The following is a 23,951-nucleotide window of genomic DNA, read 5'->3' as shown; positions in this document are numbered from 1 at the left end:
AAAGCAGAGGAAGATAAGATTTGGTATCATTACAGCAATATCACAAACTATAATATAATACCATAGTATTTAAAAAGAAAACAAGTTTTATGTGAATTTAAATAGAATAAATATTTCAAATAGGAAAAGATTTTAGTCTTTTCAGTTTGTCAGGATGTAATAAAAATGCAATGAATAGACACTAAAGACTATTTTTTTTAATCTTTTTTTTGAGACAGGGTCTTGCTCTGTCACCTAGGCTGGAGTGCAGTGGCGTGATCACGGCTCACTGCAGCCTCAACCTCACAGGCTCAAGCGATCCTTCCACCTCAACCTCCCAAGTAGTTAGGACCACAGGTATGTACCACCATGCCTGGCTAATTTTTAAAAATTTTTTGTAGAGGGAGGGTCTCCCTATGATGCCAGGGCTGGTTTCAAACTCCTTGGTCTCAAGTGATCCTCCTTCTTCAGCCTCCCAAAGTGCTGACATTACAGATGTAAGCCACCATGCCTGGCCTTAAAAATGTGTATAGGACATAAGCATTAATAATATGTAATATTTAAATATTCTTATATTTTACAAAGCCATGATGCAGAATACACAAAATAGCTGAGGGAAGCAGCCAATATCAGAGCTCACCTCATCAATAAAATAAAAACTAACACTGGATATAACTAAGTCCTAGAGCAAATTAATTTTCCACTCATACAAACAACTTAATGTTACCTTCTAATCCATTCCTTGAGTTACGCATCTGCCAAAAACAACAGTGATACCAAATACTCTTCTTTTCTCTGTTAATTTCCCAAAACCACTTTGTATATACCTTCGTTTTCTACTTTGTGCATAAAATTACAGATTAAATTGCTCAATGTTGTAACAAGAGCTATAACTTTTTAGGGTGGGGGGATCTCCTAGAAGTTTCCAAGTCTCAAGGAACATACTGAATTCAATCACTGTAAGCATTTCTTGCAGTTATTGCCTTATATTTGTATAACAATTCAAATTTTGTAAACATGTTTTCACCATCATATTATCTGATCCTAACAGTAATTCTCGGAAACAGACAAGGCAACTGAGGCCCAGAGACATTAAAGTGGGCTTCTCCAAAAGCATATATGCACTAACTAAACATCTATATGAATCTTCTGCATGTATGGAGCTAAGAGCATACACAGATGAAGAAGACAGAGTCCTCATCCTCAAGAAGTTCATCACCTAGTAGAGGAGATAAACATGTATAAGAATACTTAAATGAAGTGGAAGGTAGCCATTGAGTTGGGACTGAAAAGATGGTGGGAAGGCAATGAAGGAAAAGAGAATAACAAAATAAAGTCAAGATAAAGTTAATGTGTTAAGGGAACTCTGAGTATTCTGATATCAAATATTGTTTGGATAGGAGGAATGGTGAGATAAGGCTATAAAGCAAGGCCAGGGCCAAGTCCTGTGAAAGCAGTAAGGAGTCACAAAAAATTTTGACCAGAGGAATAATTTGAGCAAATGTATGGTCTAATATCCAGCATCTATAAGGAACTTAAAACAAATTTATAAGAGAAAAACAACCCCAAAGGACATGAACACTTTTCAAAAGAAGACATACATGAGGCCAGGAAGTATATGAATAAAATCTCAATATCACTGCTTATTAGAGAAATGCAAATCAAAACCACAATGAGATACCATCTCACACCAGTCAGAATGGCTATTATTAAAAAGCCAAAAAATAACAGATGCTGGTGAGGTTGCAGAGAAAAGGAAACACTTACTCACTTGGTAGGAGGGTAAATTAGTTCAACCGTTATGGAAAGTAATATGATGATTCCCCAAACAGCTAAAAGCAGAACTATCATTCGACCCAGCAATTCCATTACTGAGTTTATACCCAGAGGAATATAAATCAGTCTACCATAAAGACACATATACGCAAATGTTCACTGCAGCACTATTCACAACAGGAAAGGTATGGAATCAACCTAAATGCCCAAGAATGACAAATTGGATAAAGAAACTGTGGTACATGTATACCATGGAATACCATGCAGCCATAAAAAAGAACAAGATCATGTTTTTTGCAGGAACATGGATGAAACTGGAAGCTATCATCCTTAGCAAACTAATGCAGGAACAGAAAACCAAATACTGCATGTTCTCACTTATAAGTGGGAGCTAAATGATGAGGACTCATGAACACAAAGAAGGAAACAACAAACACTGGGATCTACTTGAGATTGGAGGGTGAGAGGAAGAAGAGGAGCAGAAAAAATAACTATTGGGTACTAGGCTTAATACCCGGGTGATGAAATAATCTGTATGACAAATCCCCACAGCCTGAGTTTACCTATACAGGAAACCTTCTTCACATGTACCCCCAAACCTAAAATAAAAGTTAAAAAAAAAAAGGTAAAAATCATCCTAATAGCTGTGTGGAAAATAGAGAGAGAGGAGAGGGATCTACAAAAATAGTCCATGGAAGAACTAATGATCCTTGGCAGTGGAAATAGGGCCAAGATATTTTGGATGGAGACTTAGTACTTATAAAGAACCAAGTTTCACTCTGAAATGACAGATTTGGTTGACTGACTAGGCAGTAATAAGAACACCAACAAACTTGGGAGCGGTGATGAAGTTTTAAGCATAAGTCTCTTCATGACAGATCAAGAGTAGGGTCCAAATCAGGTCACTTAGGAATGGCCCCACCCAGACTGCTGGTGTGAGGCTTCTGTATGGGAAGGAGTAAAAGGCAGAGGGGATAAGAGAATGGATTCTGGAACAGGGCAGAGCTCAGCTCATCCATCCATCCAACAGATATCAACTGTGCACCTACTATGTGCCTGGCACTGTTCTAGACTCTGGAGAATACAGCAGTGAAGAAAACAAAGGATCCAACCTCACTGGCCGCACATTCTGTTGGGTTCAGGGGATGAATGACAAGTAAGGAAATAAATATCTAATATAACAGGAAGTACTAAGTACTACAAAGAAAAATAGGTGAAAGGTAAGAGGGATAGCAAATAATAAGAGACTGAAAAAGTTACGTAACTTCTCTGAACCCCAGTTTTCTCAACTATAAAAAAAAGTAAGTACCGACTTCAGAGGTGTTTTTTGTTTGTTTGTTTGTTTGAGACGGAGTCTCGCTTTGTCACCCAGGCTGGAGTGCAGTGGTGCGATCTTGGCTCACTGCAAGCTCTGCCTCCTGGGTTCATGCCATTCTCCTGCCTCAGCCTCCCAAGTAGCTGTGAGGGACTAAAGGCGCCCACCACCAAGCCCGGCTAATTTTTGTATTTTTAGTAGAGCTGGGGTTTCACCATGGTCTCAATCTCCTGATCTCGTGATCCACCCGCCTCGGTCTCCCAAAGTGCTGGGATTACAGGTGTGAGCCACCACGCCCGGCTAACTTCAGAGGTTTTTATGAGGATTCAGCGAGATAATACATACAAAGTGTTTTGTATAGTGCTGGAACATAGAAAGCACACAAACATATCAGCTCTTACTTTTATGTAATTGGAAAGCCACTATCTAAGAGGCAATGAGGCTCAGGGTGGGCTGCAAAAGGTACTTTGCTTTAGAAGGAGGAATAAGAATGTTTCACTGAAATACAATTAAGAAAAAAAGAGGGAGTGGGGAAAGAGAGAGTACACTCTGGAAGGCCTCCAAATAGTTATGCTAGTTTAAACTCTAGTTAACTGTGTTTTAATCAAGAAGTTATAGCAATAAAATGTACCATCTTATCTAAAGGTATTTGTTAATGTACATTTTGGGAGTTTTTTTTTTTTTTTTTGAGACGGAGCATCACTGTGTCACCCAGGCTGGAGTGCAATGGCATGATCTTGGCTCACTGCAACCTCCACCTCCCGGGATTAAGCGATTCTCCTGCCTCTGCCTCCTGAGTAGCTTGGATTAATGGTGTTCACCACCGCACCCGGCTAATTATTGTATTTTAGTAGAGACGGGGTTTCACCATGTTGGTCAGGCTGATGTCAAACTCCTGACCCCGTGATCCGCCCACCTTGGCCTCTCAAAGTGCTGGGATTACAGGCGTGAGCCACTGCGCCCGGCTGAAAACTTTTTATTTAAAGTATTCATTTACACAAGCTAAATCACAGTTTTAGAACTTTGTAAAAGAACTCGTTAGACTGGGAACATTTAAAAAAGCATCACTTAGATTACTGTGAACAGGCGAAAAGGGTAACATTCATAAAAAAATTAATTTTTTTAAAGAAAAGACATAATATTTTAATAAATCACCATGAAAGCAAATATAAATCTTCTACCTCTATTAAATATAGTTTGATGCTTTTAAAGTTTGACTTTTTAAATTTGCACAGTCAAGTCATTACTCTATGATGTAATTGTTTCAACAGCTGTTTTCAGGTCTATAAAAAAGACTATTCCTTGATTCCATGGCTTTGCAGTGTGTCATTTAACCTGGCATGCATTTAAGCGGGGCATGCCATGGAGTCAGACCATGCATTAGAAGCTTCCTGAGATATAATTTAATACACGTTTTTGACATTTGAAATTCCAATTTTTTGCTTTAAAAATATTTAAAATTCATAAAGAAATTTTATGTTTTCTGTTTTTGGATGTCAGATTTATAAAACTAAGTAAAAGAAAAACTATAATTTATTCTGAGTAATAAGTTATGTAACGAATGGTAGGATTCAATTCTCTGAATTGTTTTTCCAGTGATAGTGGTGAAATATTAGTTCCTCTCCTGTTAATTGTGGCTGTCTTATTCTGACTGCAGCACTTACCAGACTGCACTGTAATTATTTATGTATCCGTCATTTCTACCAGGCAATGCATTCCTTAAGAGCATGGACAGTCTTTGGAAGTGACAGTCTTTGTGTTCCGGGTGACTAGTATAGCAGGTACACAGTAAGTATCTGTGACCTTATCACCTTGTATTATTGTTACTAACTTGTAAGTCTGTTATTTCCATTAAAGATGTGCTCCACTAGGACAGTGACTGTGTCTTATTTACCTCTGCATTCTACAAAGCCTCAGCATGATGCTGGGCAAACAGTGGACCTTGAAATGACTGCTGAACCAAATTGATTTGTTTCTACCTAGAGAGTCTGTGGTTTCTCTTTGCTAACAGCTTGCTTAGATTCACACTGACCAGATCTTGTCTTTAAAATCAGCCCTGAGTTCCAGCAATGCAGTTGCTTCCCAGCTGTCTGTGAAAATGTTACAGTATTTCAGCTGTGTTTTATTGAGTTCTTGAAGCATTTTTCCTGTACACCCTGGGCTCATCCACTCTTGCTCCAATTCCTGTGTAAGCAGCTGCTGAACTATCCTGCTGTATTCAATTCTCCTCACATACTTAACCCAGTCCTACAGATTTGCAACATCATAGCCGCAGTGTTTGAGAATAAATGAAAGTCTTGATGAAGAAGGTGCCTCATCATTTGATGTTAAGTATAGTATGCAATATTTTATTTACTTTTGCTTTCCAGAATTAGTCACTATTAAACATTTCTTTCCTTACTCATGTTTTAGAAAGGGTAACTTAAAATGTTACAAAGATCTTATCCCAAAATATCTTTTAGGCATATGAATCCTTTTACTTTTTTTATTTTTCAAATGAGTTGACAAATGCTTATTTTAAAATTTATAATTTAAGGTAAAAACAAAGCAGTTCTTATAGGAAGAATAAATGTTCCGACACCTGTAAAAACAACTCCAATTCTTTTTCCTCTAAAAAGCAATCGTTAATGTGAAAGATCTGTTTCTTCTTATGCCAGGTTCCAGCTGCTTCACTTTGTTTAAAATGACTTCAAAGTTTAAACACTGTCCTGTCCCAACAAATAACCTCCCCCAGATGGAATTATCTTGAGTCCTATCCTTAGTGCTCTGAATGCCACACCTGCAGCCTTTTAATTCATCATTTTATAAACTTTCCAAAGCGAAACGATAGGTTTTCTTTCCTGTCCTCTAACTTACGCCTTTTGGAGAGCTGAGTTTATAACCTGGGGTGAATTTACAGATATTACATAAGAATTAAAAATTGCTATTAGTATTTCTACTGTGTTGATTATTATGAGAGAAAGAATCATAAGGAAATGAAAAAATCTGAACAGCTCCAAGTTCAAGAACTTTTAAAGTAAAAATCTTACCTGAAAATACACATGTGAGGTATGGATTAAGCTTGATTTGTGTCCGATCCATATCACCTGGTGAAACTACATAAAAATTTATTTTTTCAGAAGAAAATCAGTTAAGCATAGAAATAATCATGATTCATTCCTATTCACTAAAAGAACACAAACCAAATGCACTCCCACCGTTATTCTCACAAAACCAGGTAAACAGAAGTTTGATCTAGTGGCCTTAATGTAAAGAAGGAAGTTAAACAGCTGAATTTTAATGACTATCAATAGAAAAATACTTTAACAGATTATTATCTTTATGCATCACAGATGAGAGAGGGGGGAAGCAAAGGGTCATGAGAAAATCTGAAATTTGTATTAAATAAAGGAAATTAATGGGCCATTTCTTCCAAGGTGAAAAGTTTTCACAGATTCTCTTACCTAATAATTTAATAATTACAAAAAGAGGTTTAGAATTTCCCTTCTTCCTAGGCCAGCCTGGAGCATATTACTCAACACAATCCATAGGAAACAACCCATAAAGCTGGCAGGGAGCACAGAAGAGCAATACACTATTATAGCAAAGCAAATTTTTAGTATTGAGATAAAATAGGCTGAGGAAAAAATCTTTTTTATGGCCAGAGAATCGGAAAGTTAACTGAGAGAAACCTATAGCACATATAGGTCTCAGGCCAACAAGACACCCTGGATACTAAGGGCATGGCTCCGTTATGATGCTGTTAATCTGTGCTGTGAAGTACAGTCAATTAACAACCTTCTATAACTTATTTCAAACAAATTCTTGGGGTAGGGTGATATGAAAAAAATTATAATGTTGTATAATCAGTATTTCTTTTCTAATTTTCTTTAAGATAAAAATCAGTTATCTCTTAAGCTTCATTTATTTCACAAAAATTTCAGGTAGTACATGTACACAATGGAGTGTTATCCAGCCATAAAAAAGGATGAGATCCTGTCTTATGCAACAATATGGATAGAACTGGAGGTTATTAAGTTAAGTGAAATAAGCCAGACACAGAAAGACAAACTTTGAAGGTTCTCATTTATTTGTGGGAACTAAAAAATAAAAACAGGCCGAGTGAGGTGGCTCATGCCTGTAATCCAAGCACTTTGGGAGTTTGAGACAGGTGAATCACTTGAGCTTAGGAGTTCAAGACCAGCCTGGGCAACATGGCTAGACCTAGTCTCTACAAAAAATACAAAAAGTAGCCAGGTGTGGTGGCTTGCGCCTGTAGACCCAGCTACTTGGGAGGCTCAGGTGGGAGGATGGCTTGAGTCCAGGAGGCAGAGGTTGCAGTGAGCCAAGATGGTGCCACTGCATATCAGCCTGGACAACAGAGCCAGGCCGGAGAAAAGAAAAGAAAAGAAAAGAAAAAAAACAATTGAACTCATGGAGATAGGCAGTAGAAGGATGGTTACCACAGGCTGGGAATGGTAGTGGGAGTGGAAGGGAAGTGGGAATGGTTAATAGGTTTAAAAAAAAAAATAGAAAGAATGAATTAGGCCCAGTAATTTGCTAGCACAACAGGGTGACTATAGTAAAAAATAATTTAAATGCACATTTTAAAATAACTGAGTATAATTGGATTGTTTGTAACACAAAGGAGATGCATACTCCAATTACCCTGATGTGATTATTACACACTGCATGCCTGTATCAAAATATCTCATGTAACCCATAAATACATATACCTACTGTATACTCACAAAAATTAAAAATTAAAAAAAATTTACACTAAAAATTAAAAAAATTTTTGGGTGGATTTTTATAAGAAGATATTTAAATGGGCAAGTTTATAAGCATTCCATATTTCATTATGCTGGGCAATACATTCTCACTGGAGATAAACATTCATGTTAAACTATTATTGTTATACTGTAGAAAATTTAATGTTTTATAAGGACAAGAGTGTGGACAAATACAAGTTACATATATTTGATATCCACAAATAGTCCAAAATTAAACATACAACTGTGATATAGGTTTTGTTTGTTTGTTTTTTAAAGAAATGGGGTCTCATTCTGTCACCCAGGCTGGAGTGCAGTGGTACAATCATAGCTCACTGCAGCCTCGACCTTCTGGGCTCAAGGGATCCTGCCATCCTGCCACCTCAGCCTTCCTAGTAGCTAGAACTACAGGTGTCTGTCACCATGCCCAGCTCAACTGTGACACCATTTTTTAAAATCTTTAAATGTATTAAAAGTGCTTACTATGGGCCGGGCGCAGTGCCTCATGCCTGTAATTCCAGCACTTTGGGAGGCCAAGGTGGGCGGATCAGGAGGTCAGGAGATCAAGACCATCCTGGCTAATATGGTGAAACCCTGTCTCTACTAAAAATACAAAAAATTAGCCAGGCATGGTGGCAGGCACCTGTAGTTCCAGCTACTCGGGAGGCCGAGGCAGGAAAATGGCGTGAACCCGGGAGGCTGAGCTTGCAGTGAGCCAAGATCGCGCCACTGCACTCCAGCGTGGGCGATAGAGCAAGACTCCATCTCAACAACAACAAAAAAAGTGCTTACTATGATGTTAACGTTTAAACGCTATCTGTGTTCACTTCTCACTCTGTTTCTAAATTTCCAAGAGTTTGAGAGGGAAGAAATTATTACTGCTTGGTCCCTCCAGTTTAATAGAGCTCCCTTTCAAATTCTACAGAGAACATAGAGTATAAACATGAAAACAAAGGTATCAATACCACCTCAGAGATCACTTCCATTGAAGAACCACTTGTTTATGGCAAGTAATGAGAATATTACCTCCCTAACTGAGTTGATCAAGGATCTTAGCAGAGTATGCCACATAAAGGAAGGGTACATAAATGGTAACTATGACATATTGTTGTTGCTGTTATTGTAAACATAAAACTCTCCTCAGTCAAAACTGGGGGAGGATCTTGACTTCTGCAGTGATACCTCTTAACAGTTAAAAAAACAAGCCACTATCACAATATCAGAGTTGACCACTTTTATTCTTATAACAAGTAGTGGCTTCATAATTCTCACTTGTTGATTTACGGGGTTTACTGGAAGGGTGAGTATTGTGCTCTGCAGTTGATGATTAAAACAGCAAACATGGCCTACAACTAGGTCAACACAGCTTGAAAACTGCTTCTCAAGTTTGTCGGTTCTTACAGTTCTTTATCCTGCTGATCAAAACTGAAAAAAAAAAAAAAACCATAATACTGGTATTGAAGTCAAAAGACGAGAAGGAAAATTTTGGAATTATTTGATCTATAAATTTCTATTAACATTTCTATGGAAATTTTGAATGAGCAATGCTGACTAGAAATTGAGTTATATATTAACTATAAATATAATTTATATTTTTATCTTTACCACAAAAAGCTGACTTGTTAGCTTTTACTTAAATGTTTGAAGATACTACAAAATAAAGAACAAGTGAGCTTAGATTTGGAAACAGAATTCCAGCCTGGAAAAAAAGGGATACTGGCTGAAAAAGCTTTAATTGAAGGCACACAGGGAGTACTGTGGGATTGCACTACTTGTACACACTGTGCTTTTTCCAAATACCCCCCTTATTTCAATATTTTAGCTTTTCATTTCAAATAATCGTTCAAAATATTGTTGCTATCTCTGGTGCCAATTGAAAGTAAACCATGTTATAGTGTACACGCTTTTCAAAAATTGGTATTTTTCAATGAATACTACACAGCCATAAAAAAGAATGAAATCATGTCCTTTCCAGCAACATAGATGGAGCTCATAGGCCACTAACCTAAGTGAAGAAACTCAGAAGCAGAAAATTCATTACCACATATTCTCACTTATAAGTGGGAGCTAAACAATGGGTACACATGGACATACGGATGGAAATAATAGATGATGAAAACTCCAAAAGCCGGGGAAAGGGGGGTAGGGTTGAAAAATAACCTATCAAGTACTATGTTAACTATTTGGGTAATGGGTACATTAGAAGCCCAATCCCCACAATTAAGCAATATACCAATATATCCATGCAATAAACATGCACATGTACCCTCGAATCTAAAATAAAATGACATTTATAAAAATTGGTATTTAAAAAAAATTGAAATTTGGGCTTTATAATAGTTATACTCTTATATTTTAAAAAATTTATTTTGGGCTTGAAAGCTTACCTTCTGACTCTTCAATGCTATTTTCAGTAAGAGTCACTGGTATAGCAATACTTACATCTGTAAATCTTTATAGTATTACTTTAAACAAATTCTTTATGGATTATTTAAGACAACAGCATAAAACTATAAGGCTGTTAACTGCAAAATAAGGATATAAAGATGAAGCCCCCCAAAATGTGAATTTTTTAACCCACAAAACAACATAAATTTTTAAAGGGCTGAAGTACAGAATTTAAAACAAAACTCAAAAAGGAGACATCTAAAATTAGTAACAGTCAGGATAGCTACATTTTTATACGAGTTTGAGTTCACTAAAAAAAAAAAAAAAAAAAAAAATCCAATAAATTATTAGGGTACTTAAAAATATATAAAAAGAAGTTAGTATTTGTTAAATAACCTGGCCAGATCCTCCAAATTAAGTTACTCATTGGCTCTAGTAGGTATACCAACTCTCTTAAATAATAGCATTTTCAGAAACAGGATCCTGGCGGCATAAAAGTATATATCCCACTGCCAAGAAGTTGATAGTTAATTCAGAAAATAGATGAACCACCTATCCTGAATGCAAATCACAATTAACTTGAGTAATGTACATTCAATTATTAAAGCTTATTAAAAAGCATTTAAGTACTTGACTGTATTCCTGTTCGTGTTATGACAGAGAGAGTGCCTGCCTTTTAGGGGCAAGAATGTCTAGAGGGACATTCCAGCATTAAAATTTGGTTGAGAACTGAGAGACTCTATGTTTTAATAGACAACTTTATCTACAACTCACTTCCTGTTAGTTGAACAGCCTGTGAAACAGCTACTAAAACAAATTCCTCTCAGATCATTCTTTATAAAAGCATGCCATAATAGTTTAAAAACTAAAAGAATCTTAAAAACTACAATAGGTTTGCCTGGTGAAAGAAGCCATACATACCGTATGATTTCATTTATGTGAAGTGCAAACAAGGAAACTAATCTAGGTTGTTAGAAGTCAGAATAGTGGCTTTATGCTTGTGGGAGTAGAGACTGTGGCTGAAAGGGAGCATGAGGGTCTTTGGGGGTCTGGCAGTGTTCAATTTCTTGAGCTGGATACTGCTTGCACAAGTATACTGTATTTGTGAAAATTCTTTGAGCTGTATACTTACGATATGTGTACTTTCTGAATGTATATTATTCTTCTATAAAAAAGTTAAAATGGAAAAAACCAATAGGGTAGTTTCAGCAATTAAAAGATTATACCTTTGTAGTTTTAAACTTTTTTCCAATGATAAAATTAAGCCAAATTACTGACATTACTAGGTAACCTTTAATATCAAATAAATAGTTACACTAAGTCATAGGCCATACTGCTGACTACAAAGATGAATTCCTTTCTTTTTTTTTTTCCTGAAACCTTGAAATACCAGTGCACTGAAATTATTCAGAAGCAGAAGGTGAGATTTTGTTGCTGCTGTAGTTTAACTCTCACAGGGCTTGCTGTAGTTTAACTCTCACAGGGCTTACTATCTAGGATACTTCATGCTCTACAACAATCAGCCACTTGATTTAATTGAAAGCACAAATTATAATCCAGTTTTAACTAATCTTCAGCATTTAAAAAATCTTAATACATTGTAAATTCACATTTAATTCCTTTCTTTGGTACAAAAGAAGTTTGCTGTTTCAGTTTATGTCTATTAAGCAATAATATCATAACTACACTTAAACTCAACCATATCTTTGTCAATAATAACACCCATAATCCTAATACACCTATGTTATACCAGGCCACAGACTGTTAGAGAAGGTCACTATTATAACATTCTTATAAATGACATTTGATAATTACCAAAGCTGATGGCAAAGTAACTCCCTAATATTTACTAAGCAGTTTGAAGCTAAGTGCCTCTATATCTATACACAGAAAATCTATTTTCTGAGATGGAAACCCTTCCTAAATATGAAGACTTCTCTCAAATTATGGCTTGTGGTTATCACTAAAAATACACTGTATTATCTGTGTAGCCTTGACAGTGGGTTTTGACATCTCTAGCCATTCCTAACTAAATATGGAAACAAAAATGAAATGTGACATAGTGACCAGTTCACTTCCCTAAGGCCAGACCTGGTAACTTTTGAAAGAGTGAAAGAATGAAAAATGAGCTTTCAAATACAGGAAGCCACTAGAAAATAAGAACATCACCATTCCACATCCTAAAATAAGAGCTTTAAAGATTTTCTGTTGAATAGCAAGTTTTGGGGCAAGGGGGAGAGAGGGAGAGGGTGGGTTTCTGCTCACTGTACACACGACACCAGTGGGAATAAGGGCCAGTCCAAGTTCTACGTTACCATTACTCTGGGTAATAGTTCCAAGCTGTGAGGCACAGCTGTATAGGCCCTGCCAGCAAGGCCATCGCAGCAGTGCTTTGATAGCGTGGGGCCCCGAAGTGTCAGGATATAGAGAAGGCAGCAGTTGTTGGCTGTGAAAACAGTCTGATACAAACCAGATGGGAACTTACTAGATGGGCAACACAAAGGAAAACAATTGGCTCATTCAACAAAGTCAGGCCCCTGCCCCAGAGAATTCACAGAAGACAATAACAGTCACCCAGAGTTGATGCAAACAAGAAACAGCCATGTGGTTACAGTTTAAAGAACTGTTTTTCCTTAGACTAAACAAAGTTTTGATTTCTAATTCTTGTACTCATTAATTGAAGTTTGGTGTACAGGTCTTTTTGCCAAAGATAAATATTTCATTTCTTTTGTGACACCAATAGAAACTAATTTTGTGCTGCTTCCTCTAAAGTGCTATGAACATAAGCTAAGCTATTTCAGGAAACTGGCAAATTTAGAAAATGATTGATCATGCTGACACAGTAATTAGAAAATATCCAACATATTATTTCCAGGACTTCCTAAGTCCTACTTTGTGTAATGTAGGCAGAATGACACAAAAGGCAATAATCGCAAGGCTCTCAGAACTATATTTCTACATAAATTGTTTTTTCTGACTTCATTAGGTGGTACAGTATTACTGCAATTATATTCCCAAGAAAAAACTGCTCCTGTTTTCCATAGCGTCTGTGAGGCTTATCACAAAAAAAAGTTCCTGACCATTCTGAGCTGACAAGTGTAACAAAGACTAACAATTAGATTTTAAGATACATTTTAGCAATAACATTTTACTTAAAGACTTATGTGGGTATATATTCCATAACGAGTAATTTGTTTTACCAGTTTAACAGAGAGCAAATAGCATTGGAGCTTAAAATAATTCACAAGTAATTGCAATTCTTCTTACTAGAAACCCAAGAGTAATTTTGACCTCTGTATTTACTCCAATTAAAAAATACACCCAAGAAAGTCTTAAATTTGGAATCACCATTTTTAGGTCAAGGATAAGGAGCCCATCAGGGACACTCTGAAAATAATGAGGTGTATTACACAGCATTTGTCATGCACATATTTAAAAATATTTTGTAATTATATAAAAGAGTGATCCTGTTTTATTTTGCTTTTATAATAATAATAATAAATAGATTTCTTAAAAGACATCTTTTCTGAAAAGGAGTTGGTTTCATTTCATTTTCATCTGTGGAACTGCAAAAATTACTATGGTATATGAGATATAAGACTTGGGTTTCCCAGTCTGCATGTGCAGGATTGCCCAGATTATACATACCCATTGGCTACTCCCATCCTAAAAGCTGAGGCTGAACACAAATACCCTTTCCTGTTCCATTAAATCTTTCATCCTATGCAAGGTAATTCTGAAGTAAGCCGGAGAAACAGAAGTGAAGTAACAATTTGGTATGTAGTTTGATGCCGTCTTATCAGCCATAAGTATTTACCTCCTCTTGTCTGCTGCATACACATACATGTTCAGACATACTTTTTTTTCTTTTTTTTTTTAATTACACATTAAGTTCTGGGATACATGTGCAGAACGTGCAGGTTTGTTACATAGGTATACACATGCCATGGTGGTTTGCTGCACCCATCAACCCATCATCTACATTAGGTATTTCTCCTAATGCTATCCCTCCCCTATCCCCCACCCCCCGACAGGCCCCAGTGTGTGATGTTCCCCTCCCTGTGGCCAAGTGTTCTCATTGTTCAACTCCCACTTATGAGTGAGAACATGAAGTGTTTGATTTCCTGTTCCTGTGTTAGTTTGCTGAGAATGATGGTTTCCAGCTTCATCCATGTCCCTGCAAAGGACATGAGCTAGTCATAATACGCATGGCTGCATATTATTCCATGGTGTGTATGTACCACATTTTCTTTATCCAGTCAATCACTGATGGGCATGTGGGTTGGTTCCAAGTCTTTGCTATTGTCAATAGTGCTGCAATAAACATACGTGTGCATGTGCCTTTATAGCAGAATGATTTATAATCCTTTGGGTGTATACCCAGTAATGGGATTGCTGGGTCAAATGGTATTTCTGGTTCTAGATCCTTGAGGAATCACCACAATGTCTTCTACAATGGTTGATTTACATTCCCACCAACACTGTAAAAGCATTCCTATATCTCTACATCCTCTTCAGCATCTGTTGTTTCCTGACTTTTTAATGATCGCCATTCTAACTGGCATGAGATGGTATCTCATTGTGGTTTTGATTTGTATTTCTCTAATGAGCAGTGATGATGAGCCTTTTTTCAGATCTTTGTTGGCCGCATAAATGTCTTCTTTTGAGAAATGTCTGTTGCCCATTTTTTTTTTTTTTTTTTTTTTGAGACAGAGTCTTGGTCTGTCCCCCAGGCTGGAATGCAGTGGCGTGATCTCAGCTCACCGCAAGCTCCGCCGTCTGGGTTCAGGCCATTCTCCTGCCTCAGCCTCCCAAGTAGCTGAGACTACAGGCGCCCACCACCACGCCCAGCTAATATTTTTTTTTTTGTATATTTTAGTAGAGACGGGGTTTCACCGTGTTAGCCAGGACGCTCTCCATCTCCCGACCTCGTGATTCACCTGCCTCGTCCTCCCAAAGTGCTGGGATTACAGGCGTGAGCCACTACACCCGGCCCCTTTGCCCACTTTTTGATAGGGTTGTTTTTTTCCTGTAAATTTGTTTAAGTTCCTCGCAGATTCTAGATATTAGCCCTTTGTCAGATGGATAGATTGCAAAAATTTTCTCCCATTCTGTAGGTTGCCTGTTCACTCTGATAGTTTCTTTTGCTATGCAGAAGCTCTTTAGTTTAATTAGATCCCATTTGTCTATTTTGGCTTTTGTTGCCATTGCTTTTGGTGTTTTAGTCATGAAGTCTTTGCCCATGCCTATGTCCTGAATGGTATTGCCTAGGTTTTCTTCTAGGGTTTTTATGGTTTTAGGTCTTATGTTTAAGTCTTTAATCCATCTTGAATTAATTTTTGTATAAGGTATAAGGAAGGGGTCCAGTTTCAGTTTTCTGCGTATGGCTAGCTGGTTTTCCCAACACCATTTATTAAATAGGGAATCCTTTCCCCATTGCTTGTTTTTGTCAGGTTTGTCAAAGATCAGATGGTTTTAGATGTGTGGTGTTATTTCTGAGGCCTCCGTTCTGTTCCATTGGTCTATATATCTGTTTTGGTACCAGTACCATGCTGTTTTGGTTACTGTAGCCTTGCAATATAGTTTGAAGTCAGGTAACGTGATGCCTCCAGCTTTGTTCTTTTTGCTTAGGAGTGTCTTGGCTATATGGGCTCTTTTTAGGTTCCATATGAAATTTAAAGCAGTTTTTTCTAATTCTGTGAAGAAAGTCATTGGTAGCTTGATGGGGATAGCATTGAATCTATAAATTACTTTGGGTAGTATGGTCTTTTTCACAATATTGATTCTTCCTATCCATGAGCATGGAATGTTTTGCCATTTGTTTGTGTCCTCTCTTATTTCCTTGAGCAGTGGTTTGTAGTTCTCCTTGAAATGATCCTTCAAATCCCTTGTAAGTTGTATTCCTAAGTATCTTATTCTCTTCATAGCAATTGTGAATGGGAGTTCACTCATGATTTGGCTCTCTGTCTATTATTGGCATAGAGGAATGCTTGTGATTTTTGCACATTGATTTGGTATCCTGAGACTTTGCTGAAGTTGCTTATCAGCTTAAGGAGATTTTGGGCTGAGATGATGGAGTTTTCTAAATATACAATCATGTTATCTGCAAACAGAGACAATTTGACTTCCTCCTTTCCTATTTGAATACCCTTTATTTCTCCCTCTTGCCTGATTGCCCTGGCCAGAACTTCCAGTAGTGTGTTGAATCGGAGTGGTGAGAGAGGGCATCCTTGTCTTGTGCTGGTTTACAAAGGGAATGCTTCCAGTTTTGCCCATACAGTATGATACTGGCTGTGGGTTTGTCATAAATAGCCCTTACTATTTTGAGATATGTTTCATCAATAGCTAGTTTATTGAGAGTTTTTAGCATGAAGAGGTGTTGAATTTTACTGAAGGACTTTTCTGCATCTATTGAGATAATCATATGGTTTTTGTTATTGGTTCTGTTTATGTGATGGATTATGTTTACTGATTTGCATATGTTGAACCAGCCTTGCACCCCAGGGATGAAGCTGACTTGATTGTGGTAGATAAACTTTTTGATGTGCTGCTGGATTCGGTTTGCCAGGATTTTATTCAGGATTTTTACATTGATGTTCATCAGAGATACTGGCCTGAAATTTTCTTTTTTTTGTTGTGTCTCTGCCAGGTTTTCGTATCAGGATGATGCTGGCTTCATAAAATGAGTTAGGGAGCAGTCTCTCTTTTTATATTCTTTGCAATAGTTTCAGAAGGAATAGCAGCAGCTCCTCTTTGTACCTCTGGTAGAATTCGCCTGTGAATCTGTCTGGTCCTGGGCTTTTTTTGGTTGGTAGGCTATTAATTACTGCCTCAATTTCAGAACTTGTTATTGATCTAGTCAGGGATTCGACCTCTTCCTGATTTAGTCTTGGGAGGGTGTATGTGTCTAGGAATTTATCCATTTCTTCTACATTTTGTAGTTAATTTGTGTAGAGGTGTTTATAGTATTCTCTGAGGGTGGTTTGTATTTTTGTGAAATCAGTGGTGATATCCCCTTTATCATTTTTTATTATGTCTATTTGATTCTTCTCTCTTTTCTTCTTCATTAGTCTAGCTAGTGGTCTATCCATTTTGTTGATCTTTTCAGAAAACCAGCTCCTGCATTCATTGATTTTTTTAAGGGTTTTGTGTGTCTCTATCTCCTTCAGTTCTGCTCTGATCTTAGTTATTTCTTGTCTTCTGCTAGCTTTTGAATTTATTTGCTCTTACTTCTCTAGTTCTTTTAATTGAGATGATAGGGTGTCAATTTTAGATCTTTCCTGCTTTCTCCTGTGGGCATTTAGTGTTAGAAATTTCCCTCTACACACTGCTTTGGCTGTGTCCCAGAGATTCCGGTATGTTGTGTCTTTGTTCTCATTGGTTTCAAAGCACTTATTTATGTCTGCCTTAATTTCATTATTTACCCAGTAGTCACTCAGGAGCAGGTTGTTCAGTTTCCATGTAGTTGTGCTGTTTTGAGTGAGTTTGTTAATCCTGAGTTCTAGTTTGATTGCACTGTGGTCTGAGAGACTGTTTGTTATGATTTCTGTTCTTTTGCATTTGCTGAGGAGTGTTTTACTTCCAATTATGTGGTCAATTTTAGAATAAGTGTAATGTGGTGCTAAGAAGAATGTATATTCTGTTGATTTGGGGTGGAGAGTTCTGTAGATGTCTATTAGGCCTGCTTGGTCCACAGCTGAGTTCAAGTCCTGATTATCCTTGTTAATTTTCTGTCTCATTGTTCTGTCTAACATTGACAGTGGGGAGTTAAAGTCTCCCACTATTATTGTGTGGGAGTCTAAGTCTCTTTGTAGGTCTCTAAGAACTTGTTTTATGAATCTGGGCGCTCCTGTATTGGGTGCATATATATTTAGGATAGTTAGCTCTTCTTGTTGCATTGATCCCTTTACCATTATGTAATGACCTTCTTTGTCTTTTTTTATCTTTGTTGGTTTAGTCTGTTTAATCAGAGACTAGGATCGCATCCCCTGCTTTTTTTGCTTTCCATTTGCGTGGTAAACATTCCTCCATCCCTTTATTTTGAGCCTATGTGTGTCTTTGCATGTGAGATGGGTCTCCTGAATACAGCACACCGATGGGTCTTGACTCATTATCCTATTTGCCAGTCTGTGTCTTTTAATTGGGGCATTAAACCCATGTACATTTAAGGTTAATATTGTTATGTGTGAATTTGATCCTGTCATTAGGATGCTAGCTGGTTATTTTGCCCATTAGTTGATGCAGTTTCTTCACAGTGTCAATGGTCTTTACAATTTGGTATGTTTTTGCAGTGGCTGGTACCGGTTTTTCCTTTCCATGTTTAGTGCTTCCTTCAGGAGTTCTTGTAAGGCAGGCCTGGTGGTGACAAAATCTTTCAGCATTGGCTTGTCCCTAAAGGATTTTATTTCTCCTTCACTTATGAAGCTTTGTTTGGCTGTATATAAAATTCTGGGTTGAAAATTCTTTTCTTTAAGACTACTGAATATTGGCCCCCCACTCTCTTCTGGCTTGTAGGGTTTCCGCAGAGAGAGCCACTCTTAGTCTTATGGGCTTCCTTTTGTGGGTAACCCAACCTTTCTCTCTGGCTGCCCTTAACATTTTTTCCTTCATTTCAACCTTCTTGAATCTGACGATTATGTGTCTTTAGGTTGCTCTTCTCAAGGAATATCTTTGTGGTATGCTCTATATTTCCTGAATTTGAATGTTGGCCTGTCTTGCTAGGTTGGACAAGTTCTCCTGGATAATATCCTGAAGAGTGTTTTCCAACTTGGTTCCATTCTCCCCATCACTTTCAGGTACACCAATCAAACGTAGGTTTGGTCTTTTCACATAGCCCCATATTTCTTGGAGGCACCGTTCATTCCTTTTCATTCTTTTTTCTCTATTCTTGTCTTCACACTTTATTTCATTAAGTTGATCTTCAATCTCTGATATCCTTTCTCCCGCTTGACCAATTTGGCTATTGATACTTGTGCATGCTTCACAAAGTTCTCGAGCTGTGTTTTTCAGCTCCATCAGGTCATTTATGTTCTTCTCTAAACTGGTGATTCTAGTTAGCAATTCGTCCAACCTTTTTTCAAGGTTCTTAGCTTCCTTTATTATGCGGGAAGGAATTAAAGAGAAGAAAACGTGATTATGATTAAGGCAATATACTCAGACTATTTAGGTTTAGATGACCTGAGTAAGCAAAGGAAAATTACAGCCCAGCTTTCTGTAGTCCTTTCCAGAGCTAATTTGAAGGAATAGAAAGGGTTAGAACATGCTCCTCTAGCTCGGAGGAGTTTGTTATTACCCACCTCCTGAAGCCTACTTCTGTCAACTCATCAAATTCATTCTCCATCCAGTTTTGTTCCCTTGCTAGCGAGTTGTGATCCTTTGAAGGAGAGGCGTCTGGTTTGGGAATTTTCAGCCATTTTGCCCTGGTTTTTCCTCATCTTTGTGGATGTATCTACCTTTGGTCTTTGATGTTGGTGACCTTCAGATGGGGTTTCTGCGTGGATGTCCTTTTATGTTGATGTTGATGCTATTCCTTTCTGTTAGTTTTCCTTCTACCATTCAGGCCCCTCTGCTGCAGGTCTGCTGGAGTTTGCTGGAGGTCCACTCCAGACCCTGTTTGCTTGGGTATTACCAGCAGAGTCTGCCAAACAGCAAAGATTGCTGCCTGTTCCTTCCTCTGGAAGCTTTGTCACAGAGGGGCACCCGCCAGATGCCAGCCAGACATCTCCTGTATGAGGTGTCTGTCAACCCCTGCTAGGAGGTGTCTCCCAGTCAGGAGGCACGGGGGTCAGGGACCCCCTTGAGGAGGCAGTCTGTCCCTTAGCAAAGCTCGAGCACTATGCTGGGAGATTTGCTGCTCTCTTCAGAGCTGGCAGGCAGGAACATTTGTCTGCTGAAGCTGCACCCACAGCCGCCCCTTCCCACAGGTGCTCTGTCCCAGGGAGATGGGAGTTTTATCTATAAGCTCCTGACTGGGGCTGCTGCCTTTCTTTCAGAGATGCCCTGCCCAGAGAAGAGGAATCTAGAGAGGCAGTCTGGCTACAGCGGCTTTGCTGAGATATGGTGGGTTCCACCCAGTTCCAACTTCCTGGCGGCTTTGTTTACACTGAGGGGAAAACCGCCTACTCAAGCCTCAGTAATGGCAGATGCCCCTCCCCCGACCAAGCTTGAGCATCCCAGGTCAACTTCAGACTGCTGTGCTGGCAGTGAGAATCTGAAGCCAGTGGATCTTTACCTTGCTGGGTTCCATGTCAGTGGAATCTGCTGAGGTAGACCACTTGGCTCCCTGGCTTCAGCCCCGTTTTGAGGGGAGCGAATGGTTCTGTCTTGCTGGCGTTCCAGGCGCCACTGAAGTATGAAAAAAAAACTCCTGCAGCTAGCTCAGTGTCTGCCCAAATGGCCGCCCAGTTTTGTGCTTGAAACCCAGGGCCCTCATGGTGTAGGCACCTGAGGGAATCTCCTGGTCTGCAGGCTGTGAAGACCATGGGAAAAGCACAGTATCTGGGCCGGAATGCACTGTTTCTCACAGCACAGTCCCTCATGGATTCACTTGGCTACAGGAGGGAGTTCCCTGACCCCTTGCACTTCGTGGGTGAGGCAACGCCCTACCCTGCTTCTGCTTGCTCTCAGTGGGCTGCACCCACTGTCTAACCAGTCCCAATGAGATGAGCTGGGTACCTCAGTTGGAAATGCAGAAATCACCCACCTTCTGCATTGATCTCGCTGGGAGCTGCACACTGGAATTGTTCCTATTCAGCCATCTTGCCCAGGTCCCTAAGATATATCTTATACATATAATCTTAAATATATTCGCTGAAGAGAAACAATTTTGTTGAAAGTTAATTTATCTCCCTAACACTATATTGAACATGTACCATCTTTAGCATTTCCTCACCAGCATCCTTTAAAGCTTAGGACAAATATAGGTTCATTTCCTACCTGTTAAAGGAGAGCTGATTATAACATGAGTATTCAAAAAGGAGAGATTTCCTAGAAACAGTCATGCTAATAAAAGCTAACACTTTCAGGGCTGGGCATGGTGGCTCATGCCTGTAATCCTAGCACTTTGGGAGGCCAAGGCAGGCAGATCACAAGGTCAAGAGATCGAGACCATCCTGGCCAATACGGTGAAACCCCGTCTCTACTAAAAATACAAAAATTAGCTGGGTGTGGTGGCACGCACCTGCAGTTCCAGCTACTTGGGAGGCTGAGGCAAGAGAATCACTTGAACCTGGGAGGCAGAGCTTTGCAATGAGCAAAGCTAACACTTTAATAGCTCTTAATATATGTCAGGTTCTGTAAAAGTGTATTTTATGTCTTTAATTACCATGAAATATCTATACCATATTACAGATAAGAAAAGCACAAAGAGGTTAAGTATTTTGCCCAGGGTCACCAGCTAGTAAATAGATGAGCTAGGATTTGAACTCATGCAATTTGTCTCCAAAGTGCCTCTAATTCTAAATAGAACAGAATCATCAAAAACAACTGGAGTCCTTATCAGTGTTTCTCAAAGGGTGGTCCTCCCTCTTCTGCATCCGAATAACCAGGGGTACTAGTTTAATGTTTACATTCCCAGGCCCCATCTCAGGCAAACAATCACTTTAGGATCTACATTTTATTAACAAATACTCCTGGAGAATTCTATGTCTGTTAAAGTTTGAGGAATACTGTATTAGAGACTAACAATCTAGTAGTGGTTCATCCTATACGTATAATAAGACTATATCACTTCTCTGTTCTAATTTATTAATTTATTTTAGTTTTCAGTCAAGCTTTTAGTAAAAAGATCATAAAATAACAGTTTCTCACAGCCATACATTAAGACTGCACACTTCTGAATGGAGAGATCACTCACCGGTGAATTGCTTTTTTATGACACTGGACGGCTGCGTAGCTGCATCTCTGGCCTGAATTTATTTGAGGGCCATGTATTCTGAACTGAAATAATCAAGCTTCTCTTTTTATTTTCATTATATGAACAAAAAGGGTAGAACTGGTTTAGTGGAATAATCCACTGTCATCTGGTTGAAATAGCCGGCCTAATTTATATAAAATTAAAATCACTAAAAAATTTTTAGTAAATGATTACTAGGTTGATTAGAAGAATAGCATTTGTAATACATCAACTTGCAGTTAATTTGGAGGACACTGTGGTATAATAAAAATAATACTGAGACAGGGAGTGGTGGCTCATGCCTGTAATCCCAGCACTTTGGGAGGCCAAGGTGGGAGGATCACTTGAGCCCAAGAGCTCAAGACCAGCCTAGGCAATATAGCAAGACCCCATCTCAATAATAATAATAATATTCAACTAGAAGTAAGATCAGATGCTACTCCTAATCATAATCACAACCTTTGGTTCTCTTGAACTGGAGATGGTTCCTCTGCTCCCAAGTCTTAAGTATTTACCTCATTAATATCAAAATGTAAAGATTTTTATCAAATCTGTATTTACCTCTGTGATTATAAGGTTAAATTATTTGTAATAGCTGTTGAATAAAAAGGCTACTAATTGATCTAATAGTTTAAATTATATTTTATATCAATTTGGTATCTATTTTAAAAATCGTAATAAAAACTTTAAAGTCAAGTTTCAGGAAATCTGGTTAAGAACAATGAAGGGGTTGAAGAGGTTTTTGGAATGTTGGCAAGTCTTCAAAACAATCCTCGTGTATGGTTTTGGTGAGATGTGTTTAATGTCAAAAAGATGAGAAAAACCCAAGCTCTCCATATAATTATACAGTGTATAATTAATTTCACAAAAAGGAAATTAAATAATTTCCACAATTAAAATGCTTCTATATTGAAAAGGAAATTACTTTTAGTACCAACAAGTAAAAATGTTATAGAAATCCTTGCATAATATTCAATGTCTTATTTAACAGATTTTCCATGTCAATCCTTTATGCATTTTGCTCATTCTGAGGGATCATCCTTAGTTATGCACTTTGGCTGTTAGATTATATATATATATGACATAGATATAGATATTATATATAGATATGCATATATATATTCTATCTCTTAAAAAGTATAAATCCTTTCACATTGAAGCAGTTAAAATAATCACCTATGTTTAAAAATCCATTATTGTGCCAGAGAAATATTTTTTCTCATATGGATTATGCCTCTCTCATCCAAACATTCTCACATAAAATCTAAGAAATGTATATACATAAAAACAATCTGCAAGTTGACCTAACACACTTGTTGCCACGCTTATTTTTCAGCACTATAAGAAAACAGTGACAAGTTGACAGTTTAATTATAGAAAGATGTTTGCCTTTTCATATTTAATAGTATTCTGACAAATTATTTCTGAGATGCAATGTTTTAAAGAAATTATTCTTCTCAACTATCCCTTTCTTCTTTTTTTGCCTTTTTTCCTGGTTTAATAAGGACTCGTTTATCTTGAGGAAAAAAGGTCCCAAACATCAGGCTGTTCACAAAAATAACCCACAGTATCAACTTTAGAAACAAATCTTAAGACTACAACACTAATTATTTTTCTAGAGGACGCATTTGACATGCCAGCTCTCATTCACAAAACTAAGTTGTTGCATTTGTGTTGAACTGCCTCACACAGCACACTAATGTGGGAGTGTAATACACATACTTCTAACTCAAAGCTGTTTTCAGGAGCTACACAACTAAAGGAGACTGCCTTTGCAGTTAGGGAAGCAACTACTGAACTTACATACGAATGAAAAGAACTGTACTCCCTGCATAACAAGAGATTATTT

The 23,951-nt window shown here is 37.9% G+C and overlaps 1 protein-coding gene across 10 annotated transcripts in view; it reads right to left on the bottom strand.

Moving 5' to 3' along the window:
- Window positions 1–23,951, bottom strand: part of KIAA0586 (KIAA0586 ortholog) — a 126,030-nt gene that overhangs the window by 1,864 nt on the left and 100,215 nt on the right. For 4 of the 10 annotated variants that reach the window (XM_063651653.1, XM_054448112.2, XM_063651655.1 and 1 more), the window contains one exon: window positions 6,100–6,165. The exons of 3 other annotated variants lie outside the window; for them this stretch is intronic. In XM_063651653.1, the coding sequence (XP_063507723.1) occupies window positions 6,100–6,165 (66 nt within the window). Of the gene's footprint in view, window positions 1–2,269; window positions 2,355–6,099; window positions 6,166–9,093; window positions 9,247–23,951 lie in introns of those variants that run through there. 3 more of the 10 variants (XR_010123727.1, XR_010123728.1, XM_054448122.2) reach the window with 2 other exon arrangements.

Source organism: Pongo pygmaeus, chromosome 15 (genome assembly GCF_028885625.2).
Source record: "Pongo pygmaeus isolate AG05252 chromosome 15, NHGRI_mPonPyg2-v2.0_pri, whole genome shotgun sequence".
NCBI classification, from domain to species: domain Eukaryota; kingdom Metazoa; phylum Chordata; class Mammalia; order Primates; family Hominidae; genus Pongo; species Pongo pygmaeus.
This window is presented reverse-complemented; position numbering and strand designations above follow the sequence as displayed.